This window comes from Vombatus ursinus, unplaced genomic scaffold (genome assembly GCF_900497805.2).
Source record: "Vombatus ursinus unplaced genomic scaffold, bare-nosed wombat genome assembly UNPS02009205.1, whole genome shotgun sequence".
NCBI lineage: Eukaryota > Metazoa > Chordata > Mammalia > Diprotodontia > Vombatidae > Vombatus > Vombatus ursinus.
This window is the reverse complement of record NW_020948983.1, coordinates 5,357,843-5,375,851: the sequence shown is the minus strand read 5'-3', so window position 1 is coordinate 5,375,851 and position 18,009 is coordinate 5,357,843. Positions and strand designations below refer to the sequence as shown.

The following is an 18,009-nucleotide window of genomic DNA, read 5'->3' as shown; positions in this document are numbered from 1 at the left end:
ATATTCAAGTTTTTCTGTTCTGTTCATTATTTTTGCTGTCCAGGTCATAAATTATGCTCTCAAAATTTCATTTCTTTTTATAAACCACTCAGGAAGAACTTGTAGTTCCATATTCTCCTCAACTTCTGTAGGTTCCTCCATCTCATCAATTATTGGATTATTTTCCTTCATTTTGTAGTATTTACTAATAGATGCCTGAAATAATTTATTAGATATTTAGACTATATTTCCTTCTATTATTACTTTTTCCTATGGATTTATCTGTTTATAATAAAGGTCTTTGAGATTTCTTCCTCCTCTAATCTTTGGTACTTTCTGTCTCCCCCTCTCCCTTGTTTTCCTTATTGTTTACTTCTGACTCCCTCCCCTCTTAGTGTGGTTTTCTTGGAGGCTAGATCTTAAAGTTTCTCTGTCTCTTCTGACACTGGGTAATTCACAGTTCACCAGCCTAGGTTTCTGCCCCGGTTGACTTTTGGGTAGTTTTAACTGGACCCAGCTGGATTCTCTTCTTTTCCTTGAGGTTTGGTGCAGTTCTGCATAGCTCCACACAGGCAGTGACCTGTCCTGCTCCCTCTGTTCTTCATTCTTTGTTTTGGAATTGTTATTTCAGAGCCTATAGGCATCAGCAGTTCAGAGCCTGCTTTTCCCAGTACTGGCAGTTCAGAGTTACTGGCCGTTCAGAGCTTTGTACTGTTAGTACTTCCAGGTTGTAGCCCCTGACAAGCTTTTGCTCCAGCAGGACTATAGCCAAACTGTCTGTGGGGGCCTAAGAAAACTTACACAGCCTGCAACCAGGGTATCTGTGACACTGGAAAGCAAGGGAGAAGAATGTAAGGACAGGTTTGATGTAAGCTGTGTTATCTCTTTTTGTCTGCTAGTGAGGTGTTGATGCCCGAAGCATGGGAGGTTGGGGAGGGGTCCAGATTGAGCTCAGGGTCAGTAAGTATCAGTTCCTGAGTTGTTCTTTTAACCACATTTTGGATTCTTGGTATCCTACATCTTGGAAGCAGCTGACATTATTTTGACTTTCGCTCATATTTTCTGTTTTGGGGAGGTTTGAGAGATTGTGAGAATTTGAGAATGTATCTAGTCTGTTACCTTGTTGCACATGTGACCTGGAACCTACCATTCTTCTTGAATTTTTGATGATAACCCCAAAATTCTAGAAAAGTCTTCCTGAAAATTCTTTGAATATGGCTTTTTGACAGATGCCTTGATTTTTTCTTGATCATTTTCTGCTGAAATACATATGACCCATGTATTTGACAGAGGTGCTGTTTGTCAGTTTACAGTTGACAGTTTCAGATCAGAATCTTCTAGCCAGTCCAATACATTTGTATTATTCTTTTCTTAATATGTTTCTTTTGTCTTTCAGAAGTCAATGAAATCATCCATTTATATCAACACTTCCACATAGTTCATGGATCCTACTTCCTTCCTTATTTGTTTTTGGAAAGTGAGAAGTGCCCTGAAGATTCACAAGCAAAGAGAATACATGTGTGCAAGCAGGGAAAATGTATGAAAGGTTCCCCCCACATAGTTCATATGTGGTCCAGTCACATGAATGACGGGCACATACATAGGGAAATACATGGCCAGGACACAAGCCAATTATACTTCTGGAAATTTTGACATTCTACCCTCTGCTAGCTTTTTATGGGCAGCATACTGACTTTTCTGGGTATTTCTACTGCCCTCATGGTCATTGAACTGCTCCCTTTTAATATCTGACAGTCTTCAGCTTCTTTAGGGCTGTCTGTTTCTCTTTGTTATCATCTGTTGAGGTTTAGTAACTAGTAGATCTCTCACTTGCAAAGGAGCACTATAACTTATTCAGTTTATAGTATAGGGCTAATCATGTCTTACCAGGTAGCCAACAAAGACCTCAGGCTAAGATTACAGCTATTTTTTTTTGACTTTTTTTCTCTTGAAACTGATTTTGATTCCCTTGCCCATGCCAACTATCTGATGGGTTTTAGACAATTCCTTTTAATGTCTTCTAAATCCTGAATTGTAAGTCAGTATCTCCAAAGCCTACTTCGGGATTCCTCTGGATAAAACTCATAGGGGAGCAGTTTGGGATTTGTGGCAACAAGATTCATCTTAGTTCCTATAATGCTCCTTGTTTGATGAACCCAGTGCAAGAAATTAGGGATAAATGAAACAGTGAGGCTTTGCTTAAGATTGCCTTAGTTTGTATTTCCACAATTATGAAAACCTACAAGCCACAAAATCACCAGTATGCAGCGTTTTCTGAACAGCATGAAATGTTTATGTCTCTATATTTACAAAAGCAACTAATAATTCAACATCACAGACAATATAGGCAAAATCCTCTCCATGTTATATTGGACAATTATCCAGCCTCTACCTGGACATATCCAGTGATGAGGAGCCCATTCCTTCACAATGCAGCACATTCCATTTTTAGGCAACTATAACTGTTAGAAAGTACTTGCCTTGATTGTTTTAAAATATGCCTTACTATAACTCCTACTGGGCAAAAGTTCCTTTGTATACTTTAGGAGCTGTCTAATTTCATATTTCTTTCCTCCTAAAATGATTCATGATTTTTGGCTCTAAAATTAAATGTTCTGTTTTTAGTAATAAAAATTGTGTTATATCATTATTTAAAGAAAACATCTTATCCATAAAACAAATCTGATTTTGCTTTAGCTTACATATGAATAAAAGTGCAGAATGACTAAAAAAAAAACCCATCACAATAACTTCTTGGTCAGTATAATCAGTCTACACTACTTCTCAGCACATTATCTTGCTACAATAGCAGGTGGTTTGAACAGTATCAACTTCAGGTAACAAAAATGAAAAGCTTTATAATTCAACACATTTGGGGAAATGGATCAGTAGTTGACCTCTTAATGTCAATATTATCTACTTAAAGTCACTTTCTAAAAATGTCTTGTAATTTCCCAAAGTTAGTATTTTGAGGTTGCTCTAGGACTTTGAATGACATCCATTTGAATAAGAAAGTTACCGTCACAATGCAGGGAATATTATGTTTACTCTTTTTTCTGTCTTGAAGCACTATAGTTAAGGTGTTGAGATACTAAATTGCAACAATTCAGTTTTATTCTTGCGATGGAAAAGGGACTTGTAACTGTTGGTAAATTGATCCTACTGTACAACCTTGCTTGAACTTAATAAAAGAGATAGGGTTTGAAGAAGTAAGAGTGAAGGAAGGAACAGAAATCCAGCACTCAGAAAGATTCTAAAGGACTGATCCTATTACAGCAATATCTGAGGGTTGACTTTTGGGCATTCTTAGCGATTCATTTATTTTTATGCAATAGCTATAGCCAGAAAAAAAAAACCCTAGTGTATGCTTCTGATTTCAAAAGGGGAATTTAAGGAATTAGAGAAAATCAAACCTTATAAGCTATATTATTTCTTTAGGGGATAAAATTAGGAGGATTAAAGGGCTATGTCATATGTAATTTATTTCTTATATAACCATAAAGCTAGTCAGTCTTACTGCAATTCATTTTTGTAAAATGCACATTTTATGGCAAATATGAGACTGAGAAATATAACAAAATAACATGTAATCTAATTAATTAGCCTACTGATATTATATTCTGGTTTAATTACATGTGTTACACAAAAGTAGGAAAACAGAACTGACTTACAAAATTGCATGTATTCTTGACTATCCACTACAGCATTACAAAGATTAATTTATTCATGTTTCAAAAACAAATTTAAGATGTATTTTTTTTGTTACATCAATATGTGAATGAATCTGTGATCTCATCCCTATACTCCTTCCAACAGCACAGATCATACCCATCCATATCTTCCCATCCTGTGGGATTCTTAACCACATCCTCCAAAAATCATAGAAGATCTACCCAATGTACTGTAGGCTTTGCTATAAATTTCTCTCTCCCTCCTCTGTATCTGTTAATATTCCATGGTTGCCAATGAAGCACTCTATTCATATACTATGCATTTCTTAAGCCACAGGACTAATCTACCTTCTTTACCACCCACACATTTCTTTCAAGGAAGTCATTGCCAGTAATGCACTATTGTTTCCTCATACCTATCATATTGCTCTCCATTGTTATCTGGGTTCACTGAAGTTTTACTATTTTGGAGATCATGATGTTCTGTGATTTAATACCATATATGACTACTGGACAGATAATGGCATTAAAAAGATGAGTCTTTGTTTCAAGGAGCATCGTGACTTCATTTGAAGTACTGCTTAGTTTTTCAAACTTTATTTAGCTTTCTCTATACCTCCTTGGTCAATTCTGGGTCCAACTCATTGTCTACAGTGTCTCTGTACAAGATATATTTAGATACCGACTATCTATCAATGACACAGTTTGAATAATAGTCACCATTCATTTGTTTTTTCCTTTATAGACTCTTAGGTTATAAGGTCCCAAATCTCATTGGAAAAGCTGTGTAATGTTTTGGAGCTCAATGCAATCAGCACTATACAATCAGCAAGGCAGGGTGTCTTGAGAACTAGCTCATTCATAAGGATTTCCTCTTGCTTTGTATATTGTACAGGAATCCATCATAGCAGTAACAAACCACTTTGACTAGTCTACATCTCCATTTTATGCTTTATTTGATTATTACTTATCAGAAAATCTTGTATGGTCCTAAAATGTTTAAATCAATTTAAATTCTACTATAGGCAACTAGTGTAACATTTTTTGTTTTACTTGGTTAAGTCTCAATGCTATGTACTTAAATGAGTAAATCATCTCAGTACTCTGGACCTAAATTGTCACATTAAAAAAAAGAGAGAGAGGTGATTGAATTAGGTGATCTCATAACTTTCCAACTCTGATTCTGTAAAAACCTTGCTGTGCTTGTGTCTTATTACATTCTTTCATGATACATTTATAGACTCCTATAGTTTGAGGTGTTGATATCAGTCTCTTATGGCTTTTGTTTAAGTTCTGATTGCTTTGGAGTTGATCTGGCCCCACAGATTTGGGAAGCAGTTTTTCTGCATCAGCTAACAAATCAATACAGTTTTGTTCTAGTACTTGTTTGTGTTTGGGGCCCATGGGGGGAAGGGGCAAGTCATGGACAAGGTACATATTGCTTTGGACAAATAAGAATTCTTATTGAAATATTATTGTTGTGTAATTATAAGTATAATCAATAATAAAAATATAACAATAATATTTATGTAGCACTTCTCCCGAAAATATGTATATAAGGAAATGGGCTCAGAAAGGTTAAAAATGATTTGTCAATACTTAAACAGATAATCAGTGTCATATCTGGGAACTGAAGCTAAGTTTTTCTTTTAACTTGATGAGTAATGTTTTGAAAAAGCATTTGCCTTAGAATTACTGTTTCATATTGTTTCCTTTTCATATATTTGTATTTATTTTGTTCTTAACTTTATACATAATGCTTTGAAAAAGCATTTATTATAAAATTTCCATTTTGTATTGTTTCTCTTAAATATATTTTTATTTAATTTAATATTTCCCAATTACATATAAATTTTTTTAACATTCTTTTTTTTAACATTTTGAGTTCCAAATTTTTCACCATCCTGGCTCCTTCTCCCCCTTGAGAAGTCAAGCTATTTTATATTGATTACATATGTGAAGTCATGCAAAACATATTTCCATATTTACCATAGTTCAAAAGAAAATACAGAAGAAAAATAAAGTAAAAAATGTATGCTTCAATCTGCATTCAGAGTTCATCAGTTCTCTATAAGTGTATAGCATTTTTCATCATAGGTCCTTTGGAATTGTCTTGGATCAATGTCATGATGAGAACAGTTAAGCCTTTTGTAATTGATCATCCTTACAATACTGCTGTCACTATGTACAATGTTAACCCTGGTTCTGTTCACTTCACTTTACATGAGTTCATATAAGTCTTCCCAGGTTTTTCTGAAACCATTCTGTTGATCATTTCTTATAACAGAATAGCATTTCATCACAATCATATATCACAACTTGTTCAACTATTCTCTAATTGATAGGCATCCCCTCAGTTTCCATTTTTTTTTGCCACCACAAATAGCTACTTTAAATAGTTTTGTACAAATAGGTCATTTTCCTTTTCTTTGATCTCTTTGAGACATAAACCAACTAGTGGTATTGCTGGGGCAAAAGGTATGCACAATTTTTGTTGTTTTTTGCGTGTAGTTCCAAATTGTTGTCCAGTTTGTAGTGTTCCAAATTGTTTGGACTAGTTCACAACTCTACTAGCAGTGCATTAGTGTCCCTATTTTCCCACATCTCTTCTAGCATTTGTTATTTTCCTTTTCTGTCATGTTAGCCAATCTGGTAAGTGTGAGGTGGTATTTGAGTTGTTTTAATTTGAATTACTCTAATCAGTAGTGATTTAGAGCATGTTTTCATATTATTATTGATAGCTTCGATTTTTTTCTTCTGAAACATGCTTTGACTATTTATCAACTGAGGAATGACTCTTATTTTTATAAATTTGGTTCAGTTCCTTATATACTTGAGAAATGAGGCCTTTACCAGAGAAACTTGCTGTAAAATTTCTCCCATATTTTTGGTTTTCCCTTTAATTTTTGCTGCATTTGTTTTGTTTGTGCAAAAGTCTTTCAATTTCATGTAATCAAAATTATCCATTTTATTTTCTGTGATACTCTCTGTCTCTTTTGGCCAACAACTCTCCCTTAATCCATACATCTGACAGGTAAAATTTTTCATGCTCCCCTAATTTACTTATGATGTCACCCTTTTATGTTCAAATCATGTACCCATTTTAACATTGTTTTGGTATATAGTGTGAAATGTATGTCTATACCTAGTTTCTGCCAAACTGTTTTCCAGTTTTCTGAGCAATTTTTTTTTGGTCAGATCACATCCAAAATGCTCAGATCTTGGGGTTTATCAAAAACTAGATTATTATGGTCATTTTCTACTGTGTATTTTGTACTTAATCTATTCCACTTATCTCTCAATCTATTTCTTATCCAGTACCAGATTGTTTTGATGATTACAACTTTTTAATATAATTTGAAATTTGCTATGGCTAGACCTGCCTTCCTTCACATTTTTATTGATTTCCTTGATATTATTTTGTCTTCCTGATGAATTTTATTACTTTTTCTAGCTCTATAAAATAATTTTTGATGGTTTGATTGTATGGCATTGCATAAGTAAATTAACTTAGGTGGACTTGTCATATTTTGTTATATTAGCTCAGCCTATCCATAAGCACTTAGTAACTCTTCAATTATTTAAATCTGTCTTTATTTGTGTGAAAAGTGTTTTGTACTTATGTTCACACAGTTCATGGGTTTGTCTTGGCAGGTAGACTCACAAGTATTTTATATTGGAATTACTGTTTCTTAACAATTTTTGGGTTACTAGAGCTCTGTGCTGGCAAAAGAAAATATGGAAAAGGTTCAGGAAAAAAACCAAACAAACAAACAAGAATTATTTCTAAGAAGGGTTTATCTTTTTAAGAGCCTAACAGCAAAAAGTCCAAGGCCCTTCTACACCAAGCTTAAAGTAAGAGGATTTTGAAATGGAGACAGAAATTTTATACTCTTTATCACTTGAGTATTATGTTCTACCTTTAAAGTATCTTTTTTTAAAGAAATTCTCACTGTGGCATTCTAATGCTTTTTTTCACTTGAATAAGATAAAGTTAGTGCTTAATAATAATTGAGATTTCATATTTTGACAGATGTGATTCTGAAAATCGTTATGTTGGTAACCCACTCAGAGGAACATGTTACTGTAAGTATTTGAACATTTTCTTTTTATTACTTCTTGAGATGTTTTACATTATTTGCTAATCTGAGACATTGTAGCTTTATTGACTTGTTTTTTTAAAACATCTTTGAGGTCTTGATGCTATCATTCCTATGTCAAAACCATTCTCTTTTTTCTTAAATCAGTAGTAGAACTCTTGCTTAAAGGTCTAGCCTAAAAATTTATGTATTATTTTCTCCCTGCTCAGAAGACTATGCAGTAGTGGGCCTATTGTTCTTAGGACAGGACTCAATAAAGTAACATAAAGAACATAGTTAGATTTCAGTATAATATCTCTCATTGAGGTTAATTCTTGAACAAAACATTTTTCAAAAGTGACATATTTTGGAGTTAATTGAAAATATCTCGAGAAATCAAGCATTTCAAACATTAGTTTGAGAGTATGAATATAAAGTGTAGTTGAAGAAAAAGGTACATGACTGTAATTATATATTTAGGCCTCAGACACATAAACAGAAAGAATTTACTGCTCTCTCCACCTTATTACTTAAAACTGTAAATTGTTTTTGTCCAAAACAAATTGCATTATAACCCCAGATAACCTTTCACCTTTAAGTCTCTAATAATATTAGTCTCCTAACAGATTTTTTAAAATATTTTAAATTATTGTATTCTTTGTCTGATAGATAACAAGTTTAACCATTTAATTAAATTATTGCTTACTATGCCATAATATTTACCCAGAATCCATAACCATTAGGCTGGATTATAGATAAATTAAATAAACGAAGCTCTTCCTTTTATATAATAAATTTAATTACATTGACTTAATTATATTCCATTTAATTCAATGAACATTTTTTAAGTACCTACTTTGAACACTATACTGGAAAATTTGCATATTTTCTTTACTCAAGGAGCTTATAGTCTAGTATACTAATAACAAAAAGTTAACCAAGTAGGAATGGCAATTAGTCAGTCAACAAGCAGTGATTAAGGGCCTCTTTTTGCCAGGTACTCTGCTAAGTAAAGATACAATGACAAATAAAATATCCCCTGATCTTGAGAAGCTCAAATTCTACTGAAGAAGACAACATGTGTGTGCCTATATACACATACACACAAACATATACACGTTTATATGTATGTATGTATTGGTATAGTGAATAAATATGATAGGAATAGGTACTGGACCTGTGACTTCATTGATGTAAGGAATTTCCACATGAGTACAGTCATTGTACCAATACAAAATAGCATGTTATTCGTAACTTACTCTTTTGAGAGTTGCCTGGAACATTGAGAGATGAAATCATTTTTCCAGAGTCACATAGCAAGTGTGTGACAGAGGCAAGATTTAAAACCAGGTTGGCTTGACTGCAAGGCCAGGGTTCTATCCACAATACCACACTGTCTCATGCATATAATATATACAGAATAAATACAAACTATGTTGTGTAAATACAAAATAAATACAAATGGTTTTACGAGGCAGAGGTGAGGAAGGTGTGAATTCTGGTCATGGGAAGAAGGCCAATGCAAAGACAAGGAGAAGGGGAATGGAGTGTCATATGACAGGAATAGTAAGAAGAACCAGTGTGGATCTTTTAGAGTTTAGAAAGAGGAATAAATATATTATGAGATTGGAAAGAAAGGGTAAGCTAAGTTTCTAATGACTTTGAAAGCCAAAGAAAAGAATTTATATTTTATATTAAAGGTAATAGTGAGCCACTAGAGTTGATTGAGTAAAAGAGTGACACCGTCAAATATATGGTAAGGAAAATCCTTTTGATAACTGTATAGGCTGTATTCTAGTAGAAAGAAGCCTAAGGCAGGGATACTAATTAGGAACTCATTGCAGTAATACAGGTGAACGCTGATAAACTGATGTAGTTTTGTAAGTTAAGAGAAGACAACTGATGAGGTATTGTGGAGGAAGAAATACCAAAATCTGGCTACTGAATACATGCATGTGGTAGAGAATGATGAGTCAAAGATAACACCTAGATTATATTTCTAGGTGGCTGACAGTATGATGGCTCAGAAGAAGGATGAGTTTGGAAGGAAAGAGAATTATTTCTGTTTTGAACATTAAGTTTGAGATGTCTCCAGGGTATATAGTTTTCAATGTTCAATAGACATTTGTGGAGTCAGGGAAGAGACTCAAGCTGGATATGTAGAATTATGAATCATCTGCAAATAGATGATGCTTGAACCCATGAGAGCTACTTATTTCACTTAGAGGGTATTGAAAGAAAATATAAGGAAGCCCAGGATAGAGTAATGTGGGTAGGCACACACAGTTAGGGTGTATGAAAGATAGGTTGGATCCAGATTATAGAGATCTTTAAATGCCAGACTTAAGTGTTTGTTTCAAAACAAAAGAGAAATATAGGAAGTGGGAGAGGAAAACCAAAGACAGAAATTGCAGTAGTGGGCAGGATCAGAGAAAATGAAGGAAAGATTTGATTATGAGAGGAGAAGGGTTATCCTGTTACCCCTACTCACCTCTCTCAGAGGGAATTGATTTTTTTTGGAGAGGAGGGAGGAGTGAAATTTCCCCAAATGATGGATTTCTCTGGAACTTTGAGGATTGACGCAATTCTTTTTACTTACTTCTCAGGCTGGGAAAGGGCAGTTGAGTCCTCTAATGAGGGGAGGCATAAAGCTGAGGGGGTAGCCCACCTGGCAGAGTGAGGCACAGACCTCTCTGAATAAAAATGAAAACTCAGGAAAGGAACTGAATTTGGGGGGAACAGTACTGTCAACATTTCCCCCAGAGCTGGGGAGTAGGCAGATAGAAAAGGAATGGACATATTGAAGTAGGAATAAAACAAGTCATCAAGTATTTGGAGATGGTAGATAGAAAGACAGTCTGGCTCCCCCAAAAGACTTTTTATGGAATGGAACACTCCATTTCCTCTCTTCTACTCAAACACCCACTGAGTGAACTCTCTTAATTAAGAATATAACACCTTGATTCCCTCCTCCAACAAGGGAAGTCAAAGAGGGAAACCAAAGAGCTCTGGACCTTTCTCCTTGTCACCATTTTAGTTTAGGGTGCTTAGTATGAACAAAAGCCCCTAAATTAAGTTTCTGAGTTGGAGACATATTCTGCCTCTTAAAGGAAAGAAATCTTGGGATGGGGAGGCAGAGATTATATTACTGAGGTGACAGTTCATGAGGAAGAAAGAACAGAGGGCAGATAGCTCAACACCCTCAAAGGAGAGAAAAAGACAATGGAAGCAGAAAATGCAAATATCAGAGGAAAAGGGAAATGGGGAAAGAACGTGGGGAGAGTTGAGAAGACTGAGGTCCTTTAAGTCTCTATCTCTGTCTCTTCACCATAATCTTCCTATTCATCAATAATGGACTTCTGGTACTGCTGTCACTCAGAAATGAGATTATTAATGTTGCTCTCAGCCTTGGTGAACTCCATGCAAAGTGAAGTGAGCAGAACCTTTATTTGTTATTAACATCACATTTTAAAATTTCCAGCTCTCTGTTCTATCTCTACTTCCAACACCTCTACTACCTATTGAGAAGGTGAACAATATCATACCCATTTTACATGTGAAGTCATGCAAAATATAGTTCCACATTAGCTGTGTTGGAAAAAAAGCAAAAAAAAAAAGTAAAAAAAATATCCTTTAAGCTGTATTCAGACTTCATTAGTTCTCTCTCTGGAGGTGGATCACATGTTTCATCATAAATCCTTTGGATTTGTTGTAGATCACTGTATTAATCAGAGTGGTTAAGTCTTTCACAGTTGATCATCATTACAATATTGCTATTACTGTGTAAAACATTTTCCTGGTTCTACTCACTTCACTTTGCATCAGTTCATATAAATTTTTTTTCCAGCTTTTTCATCTTCCTTTCACAAAAACCTTGTACTCTGCCTTTGGGAACTTGGCCTCTGATAGGTGAGCTTTTGCTCCCCCCACAGAAACCAGGCCTCCCTATCATTTACTGACCATTTCTAATGCATACTGCCTCTCCCTTTTCTAACTCTTCTGTATGTGTTGTCATTCTGTAATAGAATGTAAGATCCTTGACGGCAAGTACTATATTAGGTGTATTTGTATCCCCAGTGCTTGGTACTTTGCCTATCACATAGTAAGTGCTCAATAAATACCATATTATCATCCAGCAAAGGATGGGGAAGAATAGTCAGAAAGGTAGGTAGAGAGCCAAGAGAGAACAGTACCACAAAAACCCTCAGTGGAGAAAGTATCCCATAGGAGAAGGTGCTCAACAGTGTCAAGTGCTGCAACAAGATTTAAAACAGATGGGAACGAGGTGGGAAATCACATTTTCAATTAAAAGATCAGTGGAAGGAGCAGTTTCAGTTGAGTGATGAGGTTAGAAGCCAGAATGCAAAAGGTTTAGTAGTGAGAGAGAGGAAGTAGAGAAAACACTTATAAATAGCTCCTCCTCTTCCCCAAAGGTCCCACCCATCCCCACATTCCTTCCCTGAATTTGGCTGAGAAAGAGAAGAGAAGCATAAGATCATAACCTGAAGTGTTTGTTTTTGCTCTAAGGATTGGGGGAGAATGGGCATGTTTGCAGGAAGAAGAGAAGGAATCAGCAAATAGAGAGAGTTTGAGTATTGGGGTATGGTCATGATTTGGGAGGCAATTTACAGAAGAAGATGAAGAGGCATCATGTCAGTGCACAATATCTATAGGAAAAGTTGGACCAAGAGGGATAAGAGATGGTGCGTGGCTTACTTCTAGCTTACTTCAGAAAGTATTTATGGAGGACATAGTATCTTATATGGATTTTAAAGAAATAGAAGCTAGTCAATAGTTTAGAGATAGTGGGGGCATCTGTTCTAGGCATAGGTAATAAAATATGCTAATTCATTTATGATAGAGAAGGCAGGGCAAGATTAGGGAATGTTTACTAGTATAATTTAGATGGATGGTAGGTACAAGGATAATTGTGCGAAACAAAGTTCACAAGGTTTGTTGGGATCGGATTGTGAAGGGTCTTGAAAACATATTGAGTTTACATTTTTTGCTGTAAGCAGTGGGGAACCACTGAAGGAGTCTCTGGGCAGAAAAGTGAAGTGACTAGACTAATAAATTAAGAAGATTACTTGGGGGGGCAGCTAAGTGATATAGCTAAGTGATATAGTGGATAGAGTACCGGCCCTGAAGTCAGGAGGAACTGAGTTCAAATCCAGCCTCAGACCAAACACTTGACATGTACCAGCTGTGTGACCCTGGGCAAGTCACTTAACCCCAATTGCCTAAAAAAAAAAAGAAGAAGAAGATTACTTGGGTAGGTGGCTGAAGACTAGAATGCAGTGGGGGGAAACACCAGAGGCTGGTGAGGAGATCTGCCCCGATGGAATCACTTTCCATTTTTACAGCATAGAAACTCATTTATAGCTTATAATCATAGTGGGTTTCCTAGGACACTGAAACAGTAAAGGACTGGTCCACAGCTAACATGGACCAAAGGCAGGACTTGAATCCAGGTCTTACTGACACCAAAATTAACTTTTCCTCTGTACCACATTGATAACCTAATCTAGATATAATAATTCAAACCTAAATATATCTTGTGTAAAAGAGCAAAACATTGTACGGCAGAATTTTGTGCCTCTTTTAGAGAACTAAGTTCTGAGTACTCAGTGCCTTAAAACAACTTTACAGTGTTTATGGAACTGTTCTACTTCAGTGATTTTTGCTTATAATCACAATGGGGATTTCAGGAGAATGAAATGTCCTGGAAAAAAGCCCTCTTTTTTCATGGAACCTATATGTGGATGTCCACTTAGTCAGTTTCCTCATCTGTAAAATGACAAGGTCCCATTCAATGTTAATATATAGTTTTTCTAGAAAACTAATCCATCATGCAGGCATTATACTGGATTTCTAGAATGCTTAGTTATAGTGTTAAAGATGTTGCTTCTGCCTAGAATTCTGTTAAAAGTCAAACATTAAGGAGAACTTGAAGAAAATACTTTCTTTAAACCATTTTTACAGCTATCACCCTCCTCTTTCGATAAAAATGTGTAGATTTTTGAGTAAACCTTCCTCATAACACCATGACCCAAAATTCTTGAAAAGGTAAAAGCTAGTCCCATTTTGTTTCATGAACAAATTGTGCAAGCTACATAGAATAATTGGTGAAAGTAAATTAACTATTTATGTTATGTGGACTTGTAGAAATCATAGACAGTGTTTTGAATAGTGTTAACATCCCAAAGGCATTGATAGAAACAGTGACAAAGAGGATTTTTCTTTAGAGTGAGAAAATTGCTTAATAAAGGGTCTGTTCAAATTTTCAAATGAATTAACCAAAGCTATCTATTGCTATATGGAAAAAATGCTCTAACTCACTGTTGATTGGAGAAATACAAATTAAAACAATTCTGAGATACTACCTCATACCTATTAGATTGGCTAATAGGACAGATGGTATGTGGGGAAAATGAGACATTAGTGCACTGTTGATGGAGTTGTGAATTGATTCAACCATTCTATAAAGCAATTTGGAACTATGACTGTAGGGTTATAAAATCCTGCCATGCCCTTTGACCTAGCAATACCATACTATGTCAGTATCCCAAAAGAGATAAAAAACAAAAAGTAAAAGGACCCATATGTATAAAAATATTTATAGCATCTCTTTTCTGGTGGCAAAGAATTTGGAAATTGAGGGGATGCCCATCAGTGGGGGAATGGTTGAACAAATTGTGGCATGTAATTGTGATAGAATACTATTGTGCTATAAGAAATGATGAGCAGACTGCTCTCAGAAAACCTGGAAAGACTTACATGAACTGATGCGAAGTGAAATGCACTATGTAAAAAGTAACAGCAATATTGTATGATGATCAGCTGTGAATGACATTCTTTTATCAGCAATACAATAATCCAAGACACAATTCTGAAGGACTTATGATTGAAAAATGCACTCTATTCCCAGAGAAAAAAAGTGATGATGTCTGAATACAGATCGAAGCATACTTTTTGTTTTCTTTGTTTTTCTTGAATTTTTTTGTCTGTGTTTTCTTTCACAATATGACTAATATGGAAATGTTTTGCGTGACTACACATCTTTAACCTATATCAAATTGCTTGCCTTCTCAATGGTGGGGGGTGGAGAAGAAGGGGGAGAATTCTGAACCCAAAGTTTTTTAAAACAAATGTTAAAATTGTTTTTACATGTAATTGGGGAAAAATAAAATAAATAAATTTTAAAAAAGTAATGTTGGGAAGAAGAATGGTATGAAGTAAAAAAAAAGAAAGGGCTTGTTCAGCTTTTGATTCTCTAATTAATTTTATAGAAAAGCAGCCTAATTATGCTACTCAAGTAATACAGCTATACATGTTTCAGTTCACCTTTATGGAAAAAGAAGCAAATAAAAAAGCTTCAGGGGATATCAGAATTTTTTGCTCAAAAAAAAAAAAAACCAAACAAACAAACAAACAAGTTCTGAGTTGGCTACTGTGGTCAGTAAAAGTTCTAGATCAACTGCTGTGGTCAGTATCTATTTGGCCCAATTCACTTCACTTCATTTCCCTTCAACAAGTATGTATTAAACCTGAACTCTATAAGATGCTGTATGAGGTGCTGGAAACTCAAAAACAAAAACATAAGGAACTCATCTCCCAGTATCTGCTCTCAAAGACTTTATATTCCACTGGGAGATAGAAAACATAAATAGATAAGTAAATAAAACATAAGTTGAGGATGGAATAAGGAACATGAGCTGAGACATATAATTCAAAGGCTTCTTTGAAGAATATTTGAGAAGGTAATATGCTCTGGACACTGGAGAAAACCTGTACAGAAGATTGGAGGCAGCAGATGGAATACTGGATCTCTATAATTTCAGGGGGGGGGCATTTTGGTGGGAATGTAACTTTCATGAGCACAAATAGTACAAAATATGTTTCAAAAGGTAGAAAGGTGGAATGAGATTATAAAGGATTTTAAGTACCAAGTGGAAAAAGTTTGTATATTATCCTAGAACCAATGGAGAATCACTGAAGATTTGGAACAAAGCAATGACAGAGTAAGACTGACATTTTAAGAGTATTATTTTCTGAGGTATGTGTAGGATGGATTGAAGCAGAGGAAGATCTGAAGCAGAAAGTTAATCAGAAGGCTATTATAATACTTTCTATTTGAAACAAGGTATGATGAAGACTTGAACTAAATCTGTGACCATGTTAGTGGGCAGAAGGGGATGGATCATTCACAAGAGGTATAGCCAGAATGGCAGAGTAGAAACAGCAAGCTAGCCACACTCTCTCAACATTTCCCTTCAAACAACTTTAAAATAACATGTCAAAGTGAATTCTGGAGTGGCACATCCAACAAAAGGTTGAGGTGAAACATTTTTCCAGATCAAGACAATTTCACAGGTTTGTGACACTGGGGATGGAGCTGGCCTGGAACACATGCAGCATCAACACAAGTGGCAGACCTTGTAGGTGACTGGAATAGCAGCCACAACAACTTTAGTAGCTCTTAGCTCAGAAATGAGAAGAAAATCAGAAAACTGGTCAGAAAGAGCTAATATGGGGACACTGGCTGGCATTGGTTGCAGTACAAGTCACTCCACATACAGTTCTGTATTGCAGTCCCAGGGTATAGAGGAAGTCTAGTGCTTGCACTTACAGGGAAGAAGGGGACCCTCCTAGTTAAAGACCAGAGCATAGACACAGAGATCAATGAGCAGACCTCTCAGTGAATCACACTACTTTGGAATCACTGAAAAATTCCATGCCCCCAGACCTAGTTCTAAAAATAGCAGTAGAAAAAGTCTAATGATTGGGATGGTGCCTTCCCACTGCTAAGTGAGCAAAACCCAATTTTAACATAAAGTTTAAAGTCAAGAAATAGTCTGGAAGGAGGGATGCATTGCGAGAAGGGAGAGAGGAAGAATGGGGAAAATTATCTTACATAAAAGAGGCAAGTAAGGCAGAGACTTTATGGTGGAAGGAGAATGGAGGGGGCGGGTAACACTTAAACCTCACTCTCATCAGAATTGGTGCACACATACACACACACACACATACACACACATACACACACACACTCGGTTGTGTATAGACATATATCTTACCAAACACAGAAGTAGGAGGGAAAGAGGGTAAGAGAAAGGGGTGGGGGGATAATGACAAGGAGGGCAGCTTAAGGGAGGCAGTGGTAGAAATTTTCTAATGAACTTTTGAAGAAGGAAAGGGTAAAAAGAGATAAAGAAGGTTAAACAGAAGAAAATAGGATGGAGAGATGTGCATAGTAATCAGAACCATGAATGTGAATGGAATGAACATACTCATAAAATGGAAGCAGATAAAATGGATTAGATACCAGAATCAACAATATGTTGTTTACAAGAAATATATTTGAAACAGAAAGACACACACAGTTTAAAAGAGGGGCTGGGGCAAGAGTCTATTATGCTTTGGTTCAAGTAAAAAAAAAGTCAGGGGTAACAATCATGATCTCAGAGAAGGCTGAAGCAAAAATGAATCTTATCAAAAAAGACTATCAGAGAAACTATATTTTACTATAAAAGGTACCATAGACAATGAAATGATATTAATACTAAATACATGCACTAAATGGCATAACATCCAAATTCTTAAAGGAAAAGTTAAATGAGTTACAGGAGCAAATAGAGTGTATAACTATACTAGTGGGGAATGTCAACTTTTCCCCTCTCAAAACTAGATGGCTAAGTATAAAATAAATAGGAAAGAAGTTAAGGAGAGGAACAGAATTTTAGAAAAGTTAGATATGATAGACCTCTGGAGAAAAATTGATGAAAATAGGAAGGAGTATACCTTTTTCTAAGCTGTGTATGGCACACCTTAACAAAAATTGACCATGTATTGGAACATAAAAACCTCACAAATGCAGAAAATTAGATAACAACTATTAATCTAAATAAATAATCTAATTCTACAGAACAAATGGGTCAAAGAACAGTCATAGAAACAATAAATAATTTATTAAAGGGAATGCTAGCAATGAAACAATATATTAAAATTTGTAGGATGTAGCCAAAGTAGTTCTTATAGGAAAATTTGTATCTCTAAATGCTTACTTGGATAATAAAGAGAAAAAGCAGATCAATGAATTGTGCATTCAATTAAAAAAACTAGAAGAACAAATTAAAATTTGTGGGTGGTGTTTTTTTATCAGTAAAGTAAGAGATCCCTAAAAAGTAGAATAAAGTAGGATGAGTCCCTTGCTTAGACTCCTTAGAAATAAGGAAAGATATTGAAGGATGCTTAGGGAAAAGAAAAAAAATAATTTGGAA

General features: G+C 35.3%; 1 protein-coding gene across 4 annotated transcripts in view; it reads left to right on the top strand.

Moving 5' to 3' along the window:
• ATRNL1 (attractin like 1) overlaps nt 1–18,009 on the top strand; it is a 1,209,934-nt gene that overhangs the window by 457,196 nt on the left and 734,729 nt on the right. For all 4 annotated transcript variants that reach the window (XM_027852049.1, XM_027852052.1, XM_027852050.1 and 1 more), the window contains one exon: nt 7,684–7,736. In XM_027852049.1, the coding sequence (XP_027707850.1) occupies nt 7,684–7,736 (53 nt within the window). The remainder of the gene's footprint in view (nt 1–7,683; nt 7,737–18,009) is intronic.